The following is an 18,373-nucleotide window of genomic DNA, read 5'->3' as shown; positions in this document are numbered from 1 at the left end:
TCCCTTCAGATGACCAAAATATAAAAACATGCTAAACCTAGGGGGACCTAAGCATGATTTTACCCTAAACTATTCCTATATATACTACTTTTTTTCTTTTTCCTTTTTACTTCATTTCCAACCGAGAGTTTTAAAAAATAGGGGAAAATACAAATGCTTTACCCTCTCCCTCGGCCAACCTACTGTCAGCCGCCACACGCAACGATCAGAACACCCAAAAGACAAAAAACCTAGATCTACTAGCATATGACCTTATTTAGGGCTAAAACTACCAAAAAATGCTCATAAACTACCCGAAACTACATTAAACCACTCGGCTTCACCGGACTCCAGCGACCTCCGATGATGGCTCTCCGACTCAGGTAAACCCAGATCTATTATTCTTTTTATTTTTATTTTATTTATTTTTTTAACTTTGAAAATGCTTGGGTTTATTATTCGACTAAAAAAAGCCTCCATTTTTTTACTGTTACTCGAAATCTAGAATGGGTTTATACTCATATTATTTCCTTTTTTAAAACGAAAACTAAAAAAATATATTGGTTTATTCGAAATCTAAAAAATCTGCCTTTTTACTGAGATCCAGAACTAAGAGCAGTGAAAAAAAAGCTATTCGAAATTAAAAGGAAAAAGAAATAACCTTGAATATTTGTTTATTGCTTAGGAAAACCGAAAACAACAGAGTTCAGAGAGTTCTTTTACAGTCTTTAATGCTCGAGTTTTTTACCCATTTACAAGGGAAAAAATGAGAATCTATTTGTCTCTTGCTTGTTGTTTCTATAGGACTTGAGTGGAGTTTGGTGGTGTGCGTGGGGCATTCTGCTGGTATTGGGGCAAAGAACGGTGACCACTGGTTGGGGAGATTAGGACAGGTACCCTAGGGTTAGGGTTAGATTATAGTTAGGCTTGGTTTGGTCCCTGGGTCGGGTCTTAATTTGGGCTCCGGGTCGAGTTTGATTTGGGCTTCGAGTTGGGTTGGGTTCCAGATCGGTTTGGGTATTTTGGCTGGTTTGGGTTGGGCTTGATGCCCTTTTGTAAATGTGGTAATAAAAATAGCGATTACAACTGCCCCTCTTTGCTCATTGATGTGGAACGAGAATGAAGCAAAGATAATGAAGCGCCATTTTTGGCTCAATCTCTGTTCTTGAAGCTGCGAGTTCTTTTCATCATTAACTTTCCATTGGAAATGTTGATCCCTTAAGTGAGGCGTTGCTAATTCGAAATGCCGTGAATCTAGCAAAGGTTGAAAAAGTTATTCTCATTATGAATTCTCTACTGGAAATGTTGCTCCCTCGTGTGAGGCGTCGCTAATTTGAAATGATGTGAATCGAGCAAATGTTGAATAAGTTCTTCATTATGAACTTCTTATCCACTGAAAATATTAATCCCTCAAGTGAAGCGTCGCTGATTCAAAATGCCGTGAATCGAGAAAAGGTTGAACAAGTTATTCATTACAAACTTCTTCTCTATTGGAAATATTAATCCTTCAAATGAGCCGTCACTGGTTCGAAATGCCATGAATCGAGCAAAGGTTGAACAAGTTCTTTATTACGAACTTCTTCTCCATTGGAAATGTTAATCCCTCAAGTGAGCCATCGGTGATTCGAAATGCCGTGAATCGAACAAAGGTTGAACAAGTTCTTCTCATTACGAACTTCTTCTCCCTCTATCGGATGAGTTCTTCTCATTATGAACTCTCCATTGGAAATGTTAATCGGTTTATCTTCTCTATGAAGAGTTTTAAACTTGCAAAAGGTTATCATATGTTAGTGATTGTGTTAGAAGTACCCGAAGGTATTGACCCAAAGTATTATGAAGTCAACGCCACATCGATCAGGTCCATTGGATCTAACCTAATCCAATGATCTAAATCGTTCTAGAGACACCATCAAGCACCAAATGGTGATTAAAAACCACATGCCGCCCAAAAATGGAAATATCAAATCACGATTAGGATTTTCAATCAGACTAAATACAAACCAAAGCAAATCAAACCTAAATCAGGCAACATAATCAAAAGCAACAAAAAGATGGAAACCCATCGAGCAATAAAAGGAAATCGAAAGGAAAAGAGAATAATCCCTGAGATTGTGATGAAACCCAACCATTTAGGGATTCACAACCGTCAGATTAGAAGGGATAAACGACATGCACATGGCTATAAAAACCCCTGCATGAAACGAAGAAGACATCAACCATTATTTTCATACCTACCATAATCGAAAAAAAAAAAAACTTTACTTTGTCGTCTTCATCATGGAGGTGAGAACGAACAGCCACCGGAGAACCAATTGGAGAAGGTTAGGAGATCGAAACCTTTCAGTTTATAACTACGGTTGTGGGGGATCTATCTCGGTGTTTGGGATCGATTTGGGTTCTTGAGAGTGGGATGAGCATTTTGGGGCTAGCTTAAGGGTCTTCACCACCATGGGTGGCGATCAAAGAAGCGGCGGTGAAGGTGGTTCGACAATAAAGCTTCTGCCGGAGGGGAGAGAGCTTGAGAGAGTTTAGGGATAAGAGCTTTAGTGAGAATGGTATAAAATGTGGTTGAAAAAGGGTTTTAGGTTACTTATATAAGGGGGACTAAAATGCAATGAGAATATATTGAAATTATTTCCTCAGTCCCCCATATTTTGAAGCGTATTTCACTTTAGTCACCACATATACTTTTACCCATGAATTTTAATTTTATTCAATTTAATCCTTATTTTATTTTATTATATTTTGGTGTATTAACCCTTTTTTATTTTGCAGCTGTTGAGTTAATCGATTGATGGAATCGGCCAAGAGGGGGTGAATTGGAAATTAAAATTTTGGTGGAAGCTTTTGTAGAAAATTGAAAAGATTTGCACAGTAATTTAGAGTGGTTCGACTTTCTCAACCAAAGTCTACGTCCACTACCTTAGCTATCCACACTAAGGATTTTCCAACAAATTCACTAATTTGTTCTTTCTTTTGAGGATAAAGAGTAACCTTACAATTCCCTCAAGAATTATACCCAAATTCTTGAGCACACTCTTTTTCAAAGAGAAATACACAAATTTGCAAACTTACAAGGAAAATCTCACAAGGTAAAATGTTTGCACAATTCTAGAACAAGAAAAGAACACTAAAAAATAATTACAAATGAGCACAAATGGTGTTCTTGAAAGCAAAATGAATATTGAAAGGAAAATTGGCTTGAATTGCACAAACTTGGTGTTTGATGCTTTCTCTCTTGTTTCTCTATGATTTCTTCTTGATTGTTGTTGATCAATGGCTTCTAAACTTGTTTAAATACTCCTTCAAATGATTCTGAACGTTGGGGATGGTTAGTGGAGTCAATAGAGCCGTTTAAGTGTGAAAACAATTAATAAATTCAGTTGGGAGCGTCAGTGCATCGATGCATACCCATGGTGCATCGGTGCATCAAGTGTAAAATTCAAATATTTTGACCGTTGGACCCTTAGTGCATCGGTGCACTAAGAGTGCATCGATGCATAAAATGCATTCGATGTTTCAAAATATCCAGAGTGCATCGATGCATGGTTTGTGCCTCGATGCATCAAATACACTAAGTGCATCGATGCATGGTATGTGCATCGATGCATGGTATGTGCATCGATGCATGGTATGTGCATCGATGCATGGTATGTGCATCGATGCATAAAATGCATTCGATGTTCAATTAATTCCATGGTGCATAGGTGCATCACTTTGAAAATTTTGATTTTAGGCTTGATTTTGGTTCAAAATACTTTGTGAAAATTGTTTTAAAAATAGTTTAAGTATAAAACACAATTTTACACATTTAGTAAGGTTTGAAATTGATCTTGAAAGACTTGGAGTAATAATTTGATATTCGATTAATTGAATCGAATATACTTATAAAAATCTTTGTAAAATCTTAAAATTCATTTATACTTAATTTGTTATATCGAAACATCAAAATGTTTTCAACAGCAACATTTGATTTTTTTTCCTTTTTTTTATTGTTTTTTTTATCCTAACATTGATTTTATTTTTTAAGGAGCCCATTAAAATTTCGATTAATCATCAAAGGTAAAACTCATATCGATCTTAACCTTTATTAAACTTTAAATTTTCGAAATTAACACGACATGGTGATCGTGTTCGTACTGAAATGGCAATTCGGAGGTGCTCATTCTTCCCCGATTGTAATCGACTCCCAAACCCGACAATTTCTCTGGTAAGACGCATATCCGGTAAATGGGAAAAATCAAGGTGTCCGGTCTACTTCATTCGAAATGATCGGTGGTGATTCCATCACGATTCTAAGTCGAAGCGAAAACCTGAGGCCACTCGAGGGGCCGTTGCGACACCAATCAACATGTTAACGTCCAGCTAAGATGGCCACCAATTTTTTTTATAGAAAAGGACGAGTTTGGAATATATATTTGGTCGGGTGACCATTTTGTAACTTTTAATATTCAATAGAATCAACAAACTATAGTCGAGAAACCATTTTGTAAGTTTTTGAAGGACTCAATAAAACTACACTATACAATCGAGGGACCATTTGTAGGGGTGTAAATGAACTGAGTTTGAAAGAACAAGGCCATGTTTGTGTTTGTTTGCTTATTTATGAAATTGTTCATGTTCAGTTTGTGTGCGTTTAAATTTTTAATATAATGTTCATGTTCATTTATTTATTTTTTAAATTGTCTGTGTTCATTTATTTATTGTTTAAGAACGTGTTCGTTTATATGTTCACAAACGTGTTCGATTATATGTTAACGAATGTGTTCATGAACATGTTCGTTTAGTGTTTGATTAATATTAGTTTATCATTCGTTTATTTGTTCATTTGCAAGCTAAAGAAAATGATAAAATTACGCCACTAGTATTTAAATCTATAGTTAAAAGAAATTTCTTAGAAAATAATTAAGAAATTTGAGAATGAATATGATTTGGTAATAAGTATTGTGTGTAGCTGGTTTTATAGCCAAGTTCCCCGAGTCACCTTTTCGGCTGGAGGACATTGTGGCTAATTTAACTATAGCAGACGGTTAAATCCCGGCTAAGAAGGCAGCTCAACAACTGAGAACTTGGCGCCTGCCTCCATGTGGCAAACTAAAGTTCAACGTTGATGGTGCTATGAAAGTGGATGAAAGTGTTGGTGGTATAGCTGGAATCCTCAAGGACTCAGCAGGAAAATCACTAATGTCATTCTCGATTCCGATTGGTGCAGGTTCCTCGGTACTAGCTGAAATTATGGCAATTGACCATGCTGTAGAAGTTTCATTGGTTCAAAATGGCACAACAATCTTGATTTAACGGTGGAGAGTGACAGTGCGAACGTGGTTGGATGGATTCTTAACCCTTCGAAGACTCATCCTGATTTGGTAAATTAGTTGCATTCGATCACTTTATCAATTCCCCGAGAGAACATTGTGATAAAATTCATTTCAAGGGTCTGCAATATAGATGCTGATTTGGTACAAATCGTTCCATGAAAGGTGCATGAAGGAGAAGACTTGGATTTGACAGAAATATTTGAGGCTAGCTGATAAGTAGGGTCTGATCGTCTATACTCTTGTTTTGTCTCTGCATGGTTCCCGTATAAATTCGGGTGTTTCACCTCGATGGCGGAGACAGGTTGACCACAATAGAGAAGATTTTTTGGATTTGGAGATCCTATGCCCGTTCCACATTGCTGTTCAGTTGTATCCAGAGGGTTGTTATAGACTGGTGCAGAAACGTGGCTTTAGGGGCATTGGTCTGGGGTCAGGGGTCCGGACCCCGGGGTCCAGAGTCAGTAGTCCTGGGTCCGAGGATAGTGGTCCGAGAATAGTGGTCCGGGGTCCAAGGACAGTGGTCTAGGGTCCGGAATAAAAAATATCCGACCCGATTGACCCGACCCATCGACCCGGTTAAAAAATATTATGTATTTATATTAAAAATACCCAATTTTTCAGGCCGGGTACTCGACCCGCTAAATTTTCGGGTGATGGCAAGGACCATAGTGAAAACGAACTAAAAGTTTGATGAATGTATTGTAAGTTTCAAAAGTCGGGTGACCAAAATGCAAGTGCCCTAAAAATTCGGGGACTATTTTTATAGTTTACCCAAACAATAAAAATGACACCAATATTAAAAAAATCTTGACCCCCTTAAAAGGAAATTAATTTTATCTTTTTTTCAAAAATATTTAATAATATATTCTCTGATATTGTATAAAAATATTTATTAAAGAAAATAAAATTATAAAAAAGTACCACTACAAATGTAAAATTATTTCACAAAGCTAATCGTATGGTAAAAAATTTAAATCTTTTTAGTAGAAATGTAATTTAAAAATTTAGTAGAAATGTTATTTAAAAATTGAATAAATTGGTAACCAAAATAAGTTTAAAAAGAAATAGTAGAAGATGCACATATTTATACCGGTGTAAGTATATTTATTTTTAGATGTCATGATAGTGATAGATGTACATGTTAATGCCGGTGTAAATATGATACCTAAAAATAAACACACACTTATACTGATATAAGTATGTATTTCTCTTAGTACCTAGAAGTAAACATATACTTACACTTGTGTAAGTATGTACATCTAGATTAATGAATTGAAATACAAATAAAAAATAGAAGAAAATATTAAAATAATATTTTTTATAAGAAAATATGATTAATAAAAGATTTTGAGTTTGAGTAGTTGTATCAGGTTTTATCTGTGTCGTCAATGATTAAAAAGTGTTGAAAAAATTGTGATAAATTGGAAAATTTGAGGCATGTTTTCTAAGGGTAAAGATGGAGATTCGAATAATGAATATATTGATTCATATTCTACTCTGTGAGATCTTTATAACGGTATCTCATATGCTCAAAACGGTTGAATGATAAATGACAAATTGATGCTCAAAGTAGGGTACATGTGAATTGTATTGTATAAGAAAAATGAGAAAACACATATTCCACATTGGTGGGATGATAAGCATGTAAATGATTTATTCTACTAGTAAAGAGAAGATTAAAAAGTCAACAAAGTATAATTTATTCTCAATAGTGTATTAATATTTAGCATTCACTTTATTCCAATTTTATCAAGTGATCGTGGTTAAGGGATTGTTTTTCTTTCTAAAGATTTTGAGTTTGAGTAGTTGTATCTGCAGGCTTTATCTGTGTCGTCAATTATTAAAAAGTGTTGAAAAAATTGTGATAAATTGGAAAATTTGAGGCATATTTTCTTAAGGGTAAAGATGGAGATTATTGATTCAGATGATCTTTACAACGGTATCTCATATGCTCAAACCGGTTGAGTGATGAATGAGAAATTGATGCTCAAAGTAGGGTACATGTGAATTTGTGTTGTGTAAGAAAAATAAGAAAACACATATCCCACATTGGTGGGATAACGAGCATGTGAATGATTTATAGTAGTAAAGAGAAGATTAAAAAGAAAACAAAGTATAATTCATTCTCGATAGTGGATTAATATTTAACATTCACTTTATTCCAAATTTATCAAGTGATCGGTGGTTAAGAGGTTTGTTGTTCTTTCTAACGATATTGAGTTTGAGTAGTTGTATTTGCATGTTCTATATGTGTCGTCAATGATGGATTCGAATAATGAATATATTGATTCATATTCTACTCCATGAGATATTTACAACGGTATCTCATATGCTCAAAACGGTTGAGTGATGGATGAGAAATTGATGCTCAAAGTAGGTACATGTGAATTGTGTTGTGTAAGAAAAATGAGAAAACACATGTCCCACATTGGTGGGATAACAAGCATGTGAATGATTTATACTAGGGGTGTTCAAAAATACCTGATCATGATGACTCGACCCCAGACCCGATGAAAAATCCGGGTCTTTTTTTATAAAAAAAAATCAAGTTCTAGGTCGGGTACCCAGACCGACATATCCTGGGTCGGACTAGGTCATAAAATTAAAATTTTTTTGGGTACCGGATTAACCAATTACATTTATACCACAAACCACCGTGCCGGGTGAAAACCATCAAGAGTTGCGGCATTTTTCGTTTGTTCCCAATACTAACAATCTGATCCCGGTGGCAACAACACAAGCTGTCCCGGGGGGTGACTACAAACTCAACTTCACCATCTCCTCTGGCCTTGCTGGTTACAATAGGGGGGACCCTTCAGTCCAACTCTCCTTCCTTTTTTCCTCATCACTTCAAGTGGTTTTCTTCTATAGGAGGATCACCACCCTTATACATTGGCACACCATTAGTGGACCACCATCAGTTCCCAGCTGGATTAGAAGGCCGCTTGCAGCGCTGGTACGGGGATGGAAGCAGGAACCCAAAACCAGTTTACTGGAAAAGCTCCCTCTTGTCCCGTAATTTTACCTGGTAAGCTCAACACTCAACACGCTCATTTAATCAAACTTCTTACGATTAGTCGTATGTTTTGAAATAATAAGTTGAAAACAGTAAAAAACCGGGTACCCGATTACCCAAATTATGGGTACTAGCAAAATCTGAGTATCCGATTGCCGAGTACCCTCAACATCAGGGTCGGGATACGGGCGGGCCAATCAAATACTCGAGGATTCGAGTACCCGGATTTAAACACCTCTAATTTATATACATCAACCAACTTGCTAGTCATTGAACGACTTAGGTTAAGATTGCACCTTGCGTGCAAGCACAGGAGTGCAAATCCAAGCCTGACAAAACCATCGGAGTTGGCAGTGTACTCTCACAACGTGGGCAATGTGAACGTTTAAACCGGTCGGGCCTTTCGGGGGCCTACGGATATTTTGTCCACTACGAATTAAAAATATATTTTTTAAGTGTGACATATTTTTTTCAATATTCTGAATTAAAAAGGATATTATGTGATTTCCTTTTAATTCAAATGTTAATATGATATGACTCGCAGTTCACGTATTAAAACAGTATAACTGATTATTTTCGATTTTATTCAGATACTAATTAATAGTCTTACTTTTCAGAATATATTGTTTATAATTCTTATTCTATGTGTGAACACTATAAATACCGTATAAATCTACTTGGTTTTACACAACTCAAAAATTCTTTATTTTCCTTTCTATTTTTCGATGATAGCCTCATGCAAGAAATAATTCGTGATCATTGCAGTTGTACTACTGTATCGTGATCATCTTGTTGTTATATCCCAGGAGACCGATGACCAAAGATCTCAAGCACCAAGAAATGATTGAAAATCCGTCTTAAGGAAATTGTGTTCTTACCTGCCTCAACTATTTTAAATTTGTTTTTCAGTCGACAATTGGGTTTTTATTCTGAATTGTATTCTTTTATTTATTAATAAAAATCTTTTTTTTAAGCCTTATATTGTTATATTGTAATAAAAAGTTATGAACACATATTATCTTTTTTTAATATAAAAAAAAACAAGACTGTAAATTTTTTTTGTTATAAACGGGAAAATTAAAGATTAATGTAACGTAAAGCCTTTAGGGAATGAGACAACTCTCATGTTCGCATCCAAGAAGTGAAGGATCCAAGACTACGTATTGATAACATACAATTATGTATTTGTACTTAATTATAAAAATTATGAATAAATATTAAATCATCTGGATTATTAAAAAAATTATTATATATATATATGTATATATATGTGTGCACGAATTAATTTATCTCAGTGATTAAAGTAATTGTTGTTGTTTTTTGATATTTCGAGTTCGAACATCAGCGACTGTAACAGGATAATTGAGTGTTCATTATTAAATGATTAAAAGTATTTAGAAGAGATAAATTACCTTAATAAAAAAATCTAGGAATTTAAAACACCATAAGTTAAGCAATAATTTGAGTGAAAAAGAGGAAAAGAGAAGGGCGTTAGGAAAAAGCAAGGGAAGAAATGGAGAGCATAGTGATTGAGAGAAGGAAGTGGAAGAATCTGAAACAAAGGCTGGGTTTGAAGTTCATGGCCATGGCTGCTGCGGAGCCACCTGGAATCCCAGACCCAGAATTTCAACCATTTCTATCCTCGATGAAGATGATCAAACGCCGCCTCCAACGCAGCAACTCACTTCCAGATTCAACGGCTTTAACAGCGCCACCGTCCCGCTGTTGGTTGGCCGCCTAAAACGGCGGCAGAATCAAGCAATGCACACCACCAACACCACCATCAGTACATCAGCCACAGGGATGAACTTGGCAATGGCGCTGGCAGCCGAGCGTAATTTGCGGGATGACAACGACAACGTGGGACCCAGTCCGACGGATCAGGTAAAGACGTTGATGAGATTCATCGAAGAAACGGAGGGTGTAGATTGGATACAACAACAGAAGAAGCAAAGGAATGATCAGGTAAAGATGTTTGTGTATGCAGAAAATTCTAAAACTATGTGTACGACCCAAGTTGATCCAAATTAATCAGGACGAAGTGTGGCCACCGAAAAGAGAAGGCGAGGCATGTTTTGAAATATAAGTAATGATAAATTTGATTCATTACAGTTAGTAGGAATATTGACATGTAAAAATTCTCAACGGTCTCTCCGTGTTCCACTCTCTGTTTTCTTTATTCCCTTCCTCTCTCTTAATTGTCACCATTTTAGGGAAAATCCTTTCATTTGATCGAAATCCCAAAGCCTTAGGGAAGAGAGGCCCTTCGATTCGACCCTTTCCCTCTTCGATTCCTTTCTTTGTCTTCCTTTGTTTCAAGAATCGGTTACGGAAGGAAGCAAAGAAAGCGAGACATGAACGAACTTCGCTTCTTTTCTTCTCGTTTCTCTTGCTTTTTGACGAGAGAACTCTGCTGAAACATCGAGCGAGGTTTTCTAATTCTTAACCATGTTCATCTCAACTGTTTGGGTTGAAGTACTACGGATCTGGTTGTTAAACCACCTCAGAATGACGCTTTACATTGGTCGCGAGCCTTCAAAGGTCTGCGTTCTATTGTTGAGACATTGGGAATTTTTAAGGGATTTTGATTTGATGTTTTTTTATTTCTTTTTCCAGATATGGAAGAGGTTTTGTGCGGAGACAATTACAGAGATCATCATTCTTCTAGACAATTGGAAATACATTCTTGCCGGAGTCATTTTTCAGGTTTCTTTCTGTTTTCCTGCAGCGAAATTAGATTTTTTTTTTAATTAAATCGGTTTCCTGGAAAATCAATCTTAGCATAAGAAAGAGGAGTGTAATACAAATGTCTTGATACCGATCTTATCGCGAAATATGAATGTTTGTCGGCATGAAAAGTATAATTCTGAAAAAGAAAAGTATTTAAAAAAGAAAACCATTGTTTTGATATAGGAAGTCATATCGTTAGCAATGTCATTGTCCCATCGTCGTCCCACCACGGACTTAATGGCAGTGTGGTTTAATTAAATGTAAAACTGAAGTTTAATATTATAATTAACGAAATTGAAATTTCGGTAAAAAAACAAGTAACAGGTTGAGTGGTATATGAAGTAGTTTTCAATCTTATATCATGATTCATAAGGATGACATTGTTTTAGCTATCGAATTACACTCGAGGCTGTTACTGTGTTTAATTTTCCCAAGTTCAAGTATACTTAGTTTTGGTTCTGAGATGTGCATTTCTTTCTCAAGTATTTTCATGGTCTAGCTGCTCGAGGAGTTCATTATCTGCACCGTCCGGGGCCAACGCTTCAGGATCTTGGCTTCTTTCTTCTTCCCGTAAGAACAAGTTTCTTCCTGTTCTTTTCACTTTTGCTTATATCCATTATGTGCCAATTATTATGTAAAATGCATTCATATACTTGATTTTCTTGTAAATTTAGGAGCTTGGGCAAGATAAATCCTACATCAGCGAGACAGTGTTCAGCTTCGTCTTTCTATCATTTTTCTTGGTAAAGTTATTCCCTTGTTGATTTCTCTTATGTAAAGTATTAAATCCATTGGTTTTTCTTAGTAACATTTTGTTTTTGCAGTGGACTTTCCATCCTTTTGTCTTCAAGGTCAAAAAGTTCTATACAGTTCTAATTTGGTGCAGGGTGCTAGCATTTTTAGTTGTGAGTGCTGATTCGTTATTCTATCTTTATCTTCTTATTAATATGCACCAACATTGAGCCTTGATCCGGAATAGTTTCAAGGTTCTTTTTTCATACTACATAGGCAAACAGGCGGGGCTGGTGCGGATATCCCTTCCCCCATTCTCATACTCACCTAATATTTTCGTATTCACCATCTACTCACCACACGCGACAGGTAAAATTTTCAAATCTACACCCGCCACACGGGTATTCTCAAATTTATCCCCACACCCACTATCTAACTAGATACCCACCACTCATCCCGTATCCGTCTATACCCGCCCGTACCCACATACCCACCAATTTGAGATAGGAGAAATGATGATCTTCAATTCTAAAAATGTTTATTCCCTAACATTTAGTTAAATTACAAGTCATGTCCTATAAAATCTTAAGATTTACATAATAATCTCTAAAATTATAATTAAATTCATAATGGTCCAAAATTTACATGGTGTATAGTCAGTGGGCTGGCGGATGCGGGGTGGGTAAGGTCTCAAACCCATCACCTCACCACTACCCACGGACACACTACGCACTAAACTTATATCCATCCCGACTCAATTGGAGCGGGTACAGTACGAAATCCACGAAATTGTAGCCATATGTCATCCCTAATACTACACCAATGTATGCTACCATTTTCATCAATAACCTCAATGCCGAATTTGATGAACCTTGATAAATATCTACATTGTATTTTTCTCTACTTATAGTTGTTTTTTTACCCCTTTATTTCTTTGTTGCAGGCTTCTCAGACTCTCCGAATCTTCTCTCATTCTATTCTATTGTCGAACGGTATATCGCTTCCAGGTCCTAATTATCATTGTCGAACGGTATATCGTATTTCTGCTCCACTTTATGTTTATATTTGTAATATCATTTGAGTAAATAACTAGTGTTTCTGCAGGGTTCAAAGCTTGCCAGATTGCCAGAACCGGATGGTGTGCTAGAAGTCCTCTTAATCAATTGTTTGTATCCCCTCTTTTGCTGAATCTCTCAATTGATTGCTTTTAAGGATGGAAATATTTGGTTCATTTGATCATCTTATTTGCAGTTCCTCAAGGTTTAATATATTTGTGGTGACTTGATTTTCTCACACACATGATCTTCCCCCTGGTTTTCGTCGTCGCCTACCAAAAACGGCACACGACGGTAAAACATGTTTGTTCGTTTATTTAACGCACTTGCTATGCTTTTAGCTAAAGGAAGTATACATATTGATTGGTTTGTGATGGTATCATACAATTGCAGATGTATAAAGCAGTTTTGGTTGGCTGGTAGCTATAATTCAGAGTTTCTTGATCGTAGCATCCCGCAAACATTACACGGTCGACGTTGTCGTCGCATGGTATGAAGTATGCTGAAGTTTCCATTTATAACCAAAAGTTACTGTATTTTTTGTCACGTTGACAGATTTTTCTGCAGGTATACTGTTAGTTTAGTGGTTTCTTCATAGACAAGAAATTGCCAGTTAGAATGTTTTGATCGCATCGTACATTCGTCTAGCGATCAGCGGTGGTTCTAACACCGAGATTTCCTGCAGAACTACTACAGAAGTAACGGAAGTTCACCTCTTTTGCTACCGTTGAGCACCAGAGATAAGGATAACCAGCAAAGAAATGCCAATGCAAAGCAGTAGAAACTGCAATGAATAGTTTGTAGATCGATTGAAAGCACCGTTTCGCCATAGTGTGGCCATTTGTAACCTTATGATGTTGGATTAAGGAGGCGTTATGTTCTTCCGGGAATGGTAAGAATTTCATTTGTAAATCTTGGGAAAACAGAGCCTGACATTGTTTTGGTTTAAAATCATCAGCCATCTTCAGCATCCATGTATATGTTGTTGTTCCCCTTCTCATGTTATAGTTTAATTCATTTATCGTAGGCTGTTGATATACTAGTTTATTTTTATTTAATCCATCAATCCTTGATTATTAAATTTTTTTAGTTATTCGAGTTGTATTTTATAACTCGATTTGAATTTGAATTTTTTTCGAGTCAAGTTTATGAAATTAGAACTTAAAGTCCATTCAAGTCAAACTTTTTCAAATCAAATTGAGTAAAGAAAAAAAAAATCAATTTTTCGAGTTGAGTAGAGTTTTGCTCACCCAATAAACAACACTCCAACGGCCTCTTCCTTGGTTTCAAGTCCTTGCCATCTTTGAAGATGAGAAACCCCATTATTTCCACGTGAAAGAAAATAAAGATCCTTTCATATATGAAATTGTTAGTCAACAAACGAAAAACACTCTAAAATAAGGGTTTTTTACCCTAAAATAAAATGTTGGAACCAAAATGCTCCAAAAAAGATAATAAGAGCTAAAGTGACTATTTAGTCAAATATTACGAATCGTTTTACCTTAAAATGAAACATTAGGACCAAAAAATTCCAAATAAAAAATATGATTAAAATAATTATTTAATCAAACGTTAAATATATTATTTTGGCATTATACCCTTTTATTCTATAGGTGTATACAGAGGTGAAACTAGAAATTTATTAAGAGGGATTAATTTTTTTTAGAAATATTTTTAATTGAGGTCCTTGATGACAACGAAGAGTACATTTCCTTGATGATCTGATGCTGGTTTCGGAAGGTCGCATATAGCCTCGATATTATCAGATTCCAATTCTATACATCGATAATCAAGTCGCTATGCATGTCGGAAAGCATCCAGTATCGTCCATAGCTCAGCATTCAACATCGAGCATTTCCCTATGTTCCACGAAATCCAAAGAGCTAATCACCATGATCCGATCGAAAGACTCTCCCAACAGCGGCATGATCATCAACAGTATCCATCGCAACATCCGTATCGCTTTAATCCATCCATCCCATGGTCTCCTTCACGAGTTGGCACTTGAAATTTGATTCATCGTCGGAGAACCACACAGCCTAGAATGATGTTGTGCACTCTGAATCTCCCCTACATAGCGCATACTTGATGTAATATCTTCATTCTCAGCAAAATTCGTCGAAAATAATTTTATTTCTTCTCGTGCACAACATCCAGCAAACTACCGGAAAAATATTGGACCATGGGGTGCTTTGGTTGACAACGACTCAAATCCCCAAGGTTTTCATGGATCCATTCTTCCATAGGCAATGAATTAAAACTTGAAAACTATCATGTCGAATCGAGGCCTTCAAATTCCTGAGCTCTCGGGCAATTGCCAAAAGTCCACATGGAACCCATCACGAACACTCCAAATTAAATCTCGTTGCACTTCATCCCGATTCTACTAATTCCTGACCAAGACCCCCATTAGCAACAAGACTTTGCACATCCTCCCATCGGACAAGACCAGACCAAGTTGATCAGCAGAAGTACCCCACACAAAACCGCGTATCGATTCTTCAATTTCCATACATACTCCTTTAGAAACCCAAGTTGCCTGCATCATGTGACTTAGAATAGCTTAACGTATCGATCGAGCAAGAGTGATGCGACCGGTAAGGAATAAAGAGCTTGCGGATCAGCTAGATAATCCGCCCTTAACTTCATAATACCCTGGTCGAAACAATACTATTACACTCCATGATCAAGTGAATCAAATCCAGAGAAAGACCAATATCTGTCTTCAACGAAACTCCACTCCAACCGATCATAAACCTTTTCGAGGTCTATATTGGTTGTCATTCATCCCCTTTTCCGATCTTCTTTTGCATCAAATGAATACTTCTTGCGCGAGTATTACATTATCCATTGTACATCGATCCGAAACAAAGCTCGCTTGCGTCTGATCCATTGGGGTAGAAACGGTTTTATTTATTAACTATCTCCTTGGCTAACATTTTGTAAGAGACAACTCATATGTCTGAACTGCAATAAGAATTCTAGTGTTTCAATTTTTGGAATTAAAACAATTATCGCATGATTGAATTCTTCCTGAAGAGGGCCACCTTGAAGCAATTTTGGATGAAAGTAGTCACGCTCCTCCCAATAATATGTCAATTCTTCTGAAAAATCATAGCATGAATTCTATCCACCCATGGGACCTTAAGAGGACTCATATCAAAAGTCACTCATGGGACCTTAAGAGGACTCATATCAAAAGTCGTCCTTCGCACTTCATCCTCTGTAACACCCATAGATAGGGACTTCAACTCAATCTCAGTTAACCTCTAAAATTTGTCTCGTAATAACCATGATGTATTAGTATTCGGAGATGAAAGTGTTGGAACTACAAAACGAGGCGTTAGCACTGACTGAAAAATATTAAATAAAATGTTTTAAACAAAGAACTGATTAACCGTGTCGTGGTATTAATCACTGCCTTAGAAGCGAATTTACCCCGATGTGTGTAATTGCTACAATGGACGAATGGTCTCCAGAGGTTAAAACGGCTCTCCAAATTCCGTACACACGAAGATAGAGTGAACTCCGGTGGTACTGGTCTTCTCTCAACTCAAAACAACACTTTTGAGAGTGTTTCTAAAGCAAACAATTGCTTTTGGATATATCAAAATGAATGAAATTGCCCACTATTTATAGGCTAAATAGTGAGGGCAAAATTGTCATTTTCAAAGCACAATTTAATTCTATTAAACATAGAATTAAATGTCATTTAGAAATAGGTTACAAATTTGAGAATTAACCAACAATCCCCCACTAATGCGGAATAATTTTTTTTCGTAAAAATGAGAACATTGAAGTTAAAACACAAGAAGAGTAATAGCGAGATTAATTGCTTAAGCACTAGTGAACATATCTTGAACTACCACATAGTAATGATGAGCAATTCTTCTCTTAGATAAGTGAAATAAGTCTTGAACTTTCTAAGATAGGGGTAAACTCATAACACACAACTAACTCCTTCATCCACTGAATTCATCGATGTGTCTACAAAGATTATATACAAGTGTATATATATTTAGCCCTCTTTCCTCAGGATTCTAATAAGTGCACTAGAAAAATGGCCCAATGTTTTTTTATAGAATGTGGCTAATCCTTCTCACTTACGTAGGTTATTTCATCAAGTTTATCTCAATATAAGCCACCAAATGGGCTATGAAATAATTAAGAGCTTTTCAACAGCTAATCCTCACAATAGGTAAGGTGGATTTCTTCAAGTTCATTTACAAAAAAAACCACCCAAGCTCTGTGATAAGAAATCATTAAGAATAAATATTCAACCTCATTAATCGGTGAATTCAATATGTTCTTCTCACTAGGAACACCCAAACTCTTGGGTTTGAATTCATTAAGAGTTTTAAGAAACTCAACCTTTCAAGCGGTAAGTTCACCTAGTCCTTCGCGATTAGGACTACCCACTCAATAATTGGTCATGAACTTATTAAGAATATATATATTCAACCAAAATAGGTAAATTCATCAAGTATTTCTCACTAAGACCACCCAAATCCTGGGCTATGAATTTATTAAGAGCAATTAAGCTTATCCTATTCATGTACATTATTCGTCATAGGGATAGGAAAATAGAAATGTACATTATAAGTCTTCACATGGCTTCGTTTTACTACATTGAACTTAGATAACTAAGATGGGTATCCACCATGAATTCCTCAACCAATGGACTTTAGACCTATCCCATCGACGAATCAAGAACCAACGTCTGACTTTAACATTTGGTAAGTTGATTAACTAGGTTCCTCTCTCACTTTAATCATCATTAAAGACACTCCTACATTTCTAACATTTTTAGGATAAATCCATAAGTGTCTTGGATAACGTGTAAACAAATTCTCTTGCACATTTACTCATTCATACTTGAGTAAAGTTTATTATTAGTTTTAACCATAAAACCATGTTTTAACAAACTCAAATTTTGTTTACACATAATTATATTCTCAAACATTTAGAAACTCATTTATATATCATTTTAGTCATCCACGAATTTTTCTCATTCAAAAGGAATTTCGATTTTCCTAACTCTTCATAAGAAGTGTTTAGGAAATAATGAATAGTATGACAATGTTTATTGGGAGTTTTCAACTTTTCTTAACAAGAAGAAAATTGATCTTAGGTATTTCACGAAGAGATTTTAACAACTCCTTAGGATAGACAACTTCTTTCATTTCCTCTATTTAAGAGTATACTCAATGGCTACAAATCATCCTTTTAGTAGCATTAATGTCTATCACTTTTTCATTCATAATATTTCAATATATTCCTTAAAGAAACCATTACATATTTTATTTACTATGACTAAATTTGGTGTTCTACTCTACCAATTTAATCTCTACTCTTTTAATTTCGGCATTAAGTTTAAAGAGAGTTTAACTCGTCATAGTATTTTATAAATTGGAATAGTGAGCATAGTAATGAACAATGTACCAGGTAGGTTTCTATGAAAGAGATGCGGTGCACTAGGCACGCTTAAGTGCCAGGTCTTCAAAGAACCAATCCTAGACATGCACTTTCATACTCAATCATAC

General features: G+C 35.9%; 1 protein-coding gene across 1 annotated transcript; it reads left to right on the top strand.

Moving 5' to 3' along the window:
• The first annotated feature begins 9,794 nt into the window (after positions 1-9,794).
• On the top strand, positions 9,795-13,055 carry LOC120152512 (phosphatidylinositol:ceramide inositolphosphotransferase 1-like). The gene is made up of 8 exons (XM_039164718.1): positions 9,795-10,278; positions 10,930-11,019; positions 11,527-11,613; positions 11,718-11,786; positions 11,868-11,948; positions 12,719-12,805; positions 12,880-12,940; positions 13,027-13,055. The coding sequence occupies exons 1-8, from the start codon at positions 10,075-10,077 to the stop codon at positions 13,053-13,055; spliced, it is 708 nt and encodes a 235-aa protein (XP_039020649.1). The 5' UTR covers positions 9,795-10,074.
• Positions 13,056-18,373: the final 5,318 nt, after the last annotated feature.

Source organism: Hibiscus syriacus, unplaced genomic scaffold (assembly GCF_006381635.1).
Source record: "Hibiscus syriacus cultivar Baekdansim isolate YM2019G1 unplaced genomic scaffold, ASM638163v2 tig00111092_pilon, whole genome shotgun sequence".
Taxonomy (NCBI): domain Eukaryota; kingdom Viridiplantae; phylum Streptophyta; class Magnoliopsida; order Malvales; family Malvaceae; genus Hibiscus; species Hibiscus syriacus.
Note: the sequence above shows the minus strand (reverse complement) of the source record. Positions and strands in the feature narration are given on the sequence as shown.

Excerpts from the sequence above, each read along its gene's own strand:
- LOC120152512 (XM_039164718.1), top strand. The coding sequence starts at position 10,075 with ATGCACACCACCAACACCACCATCAGTACATCAGCCACAGGGATGAAC. Across the intron at positions 10,279-10,929 it reads AGAAGCAAAGGAATGATCAG|ATATGGAAGAGGTTTTGTGC; the intron begins GTAAAGATGTTT and ends TTCTTTTTCCAG. Across the intron at positions 12,941-13,026 it reads AGAAGTCCTCTTAATCAATT|TTCCTCAAGGTTTAATATAT; the intron begins GTTTGTATCCCC and ends TCTTATTTGCAG.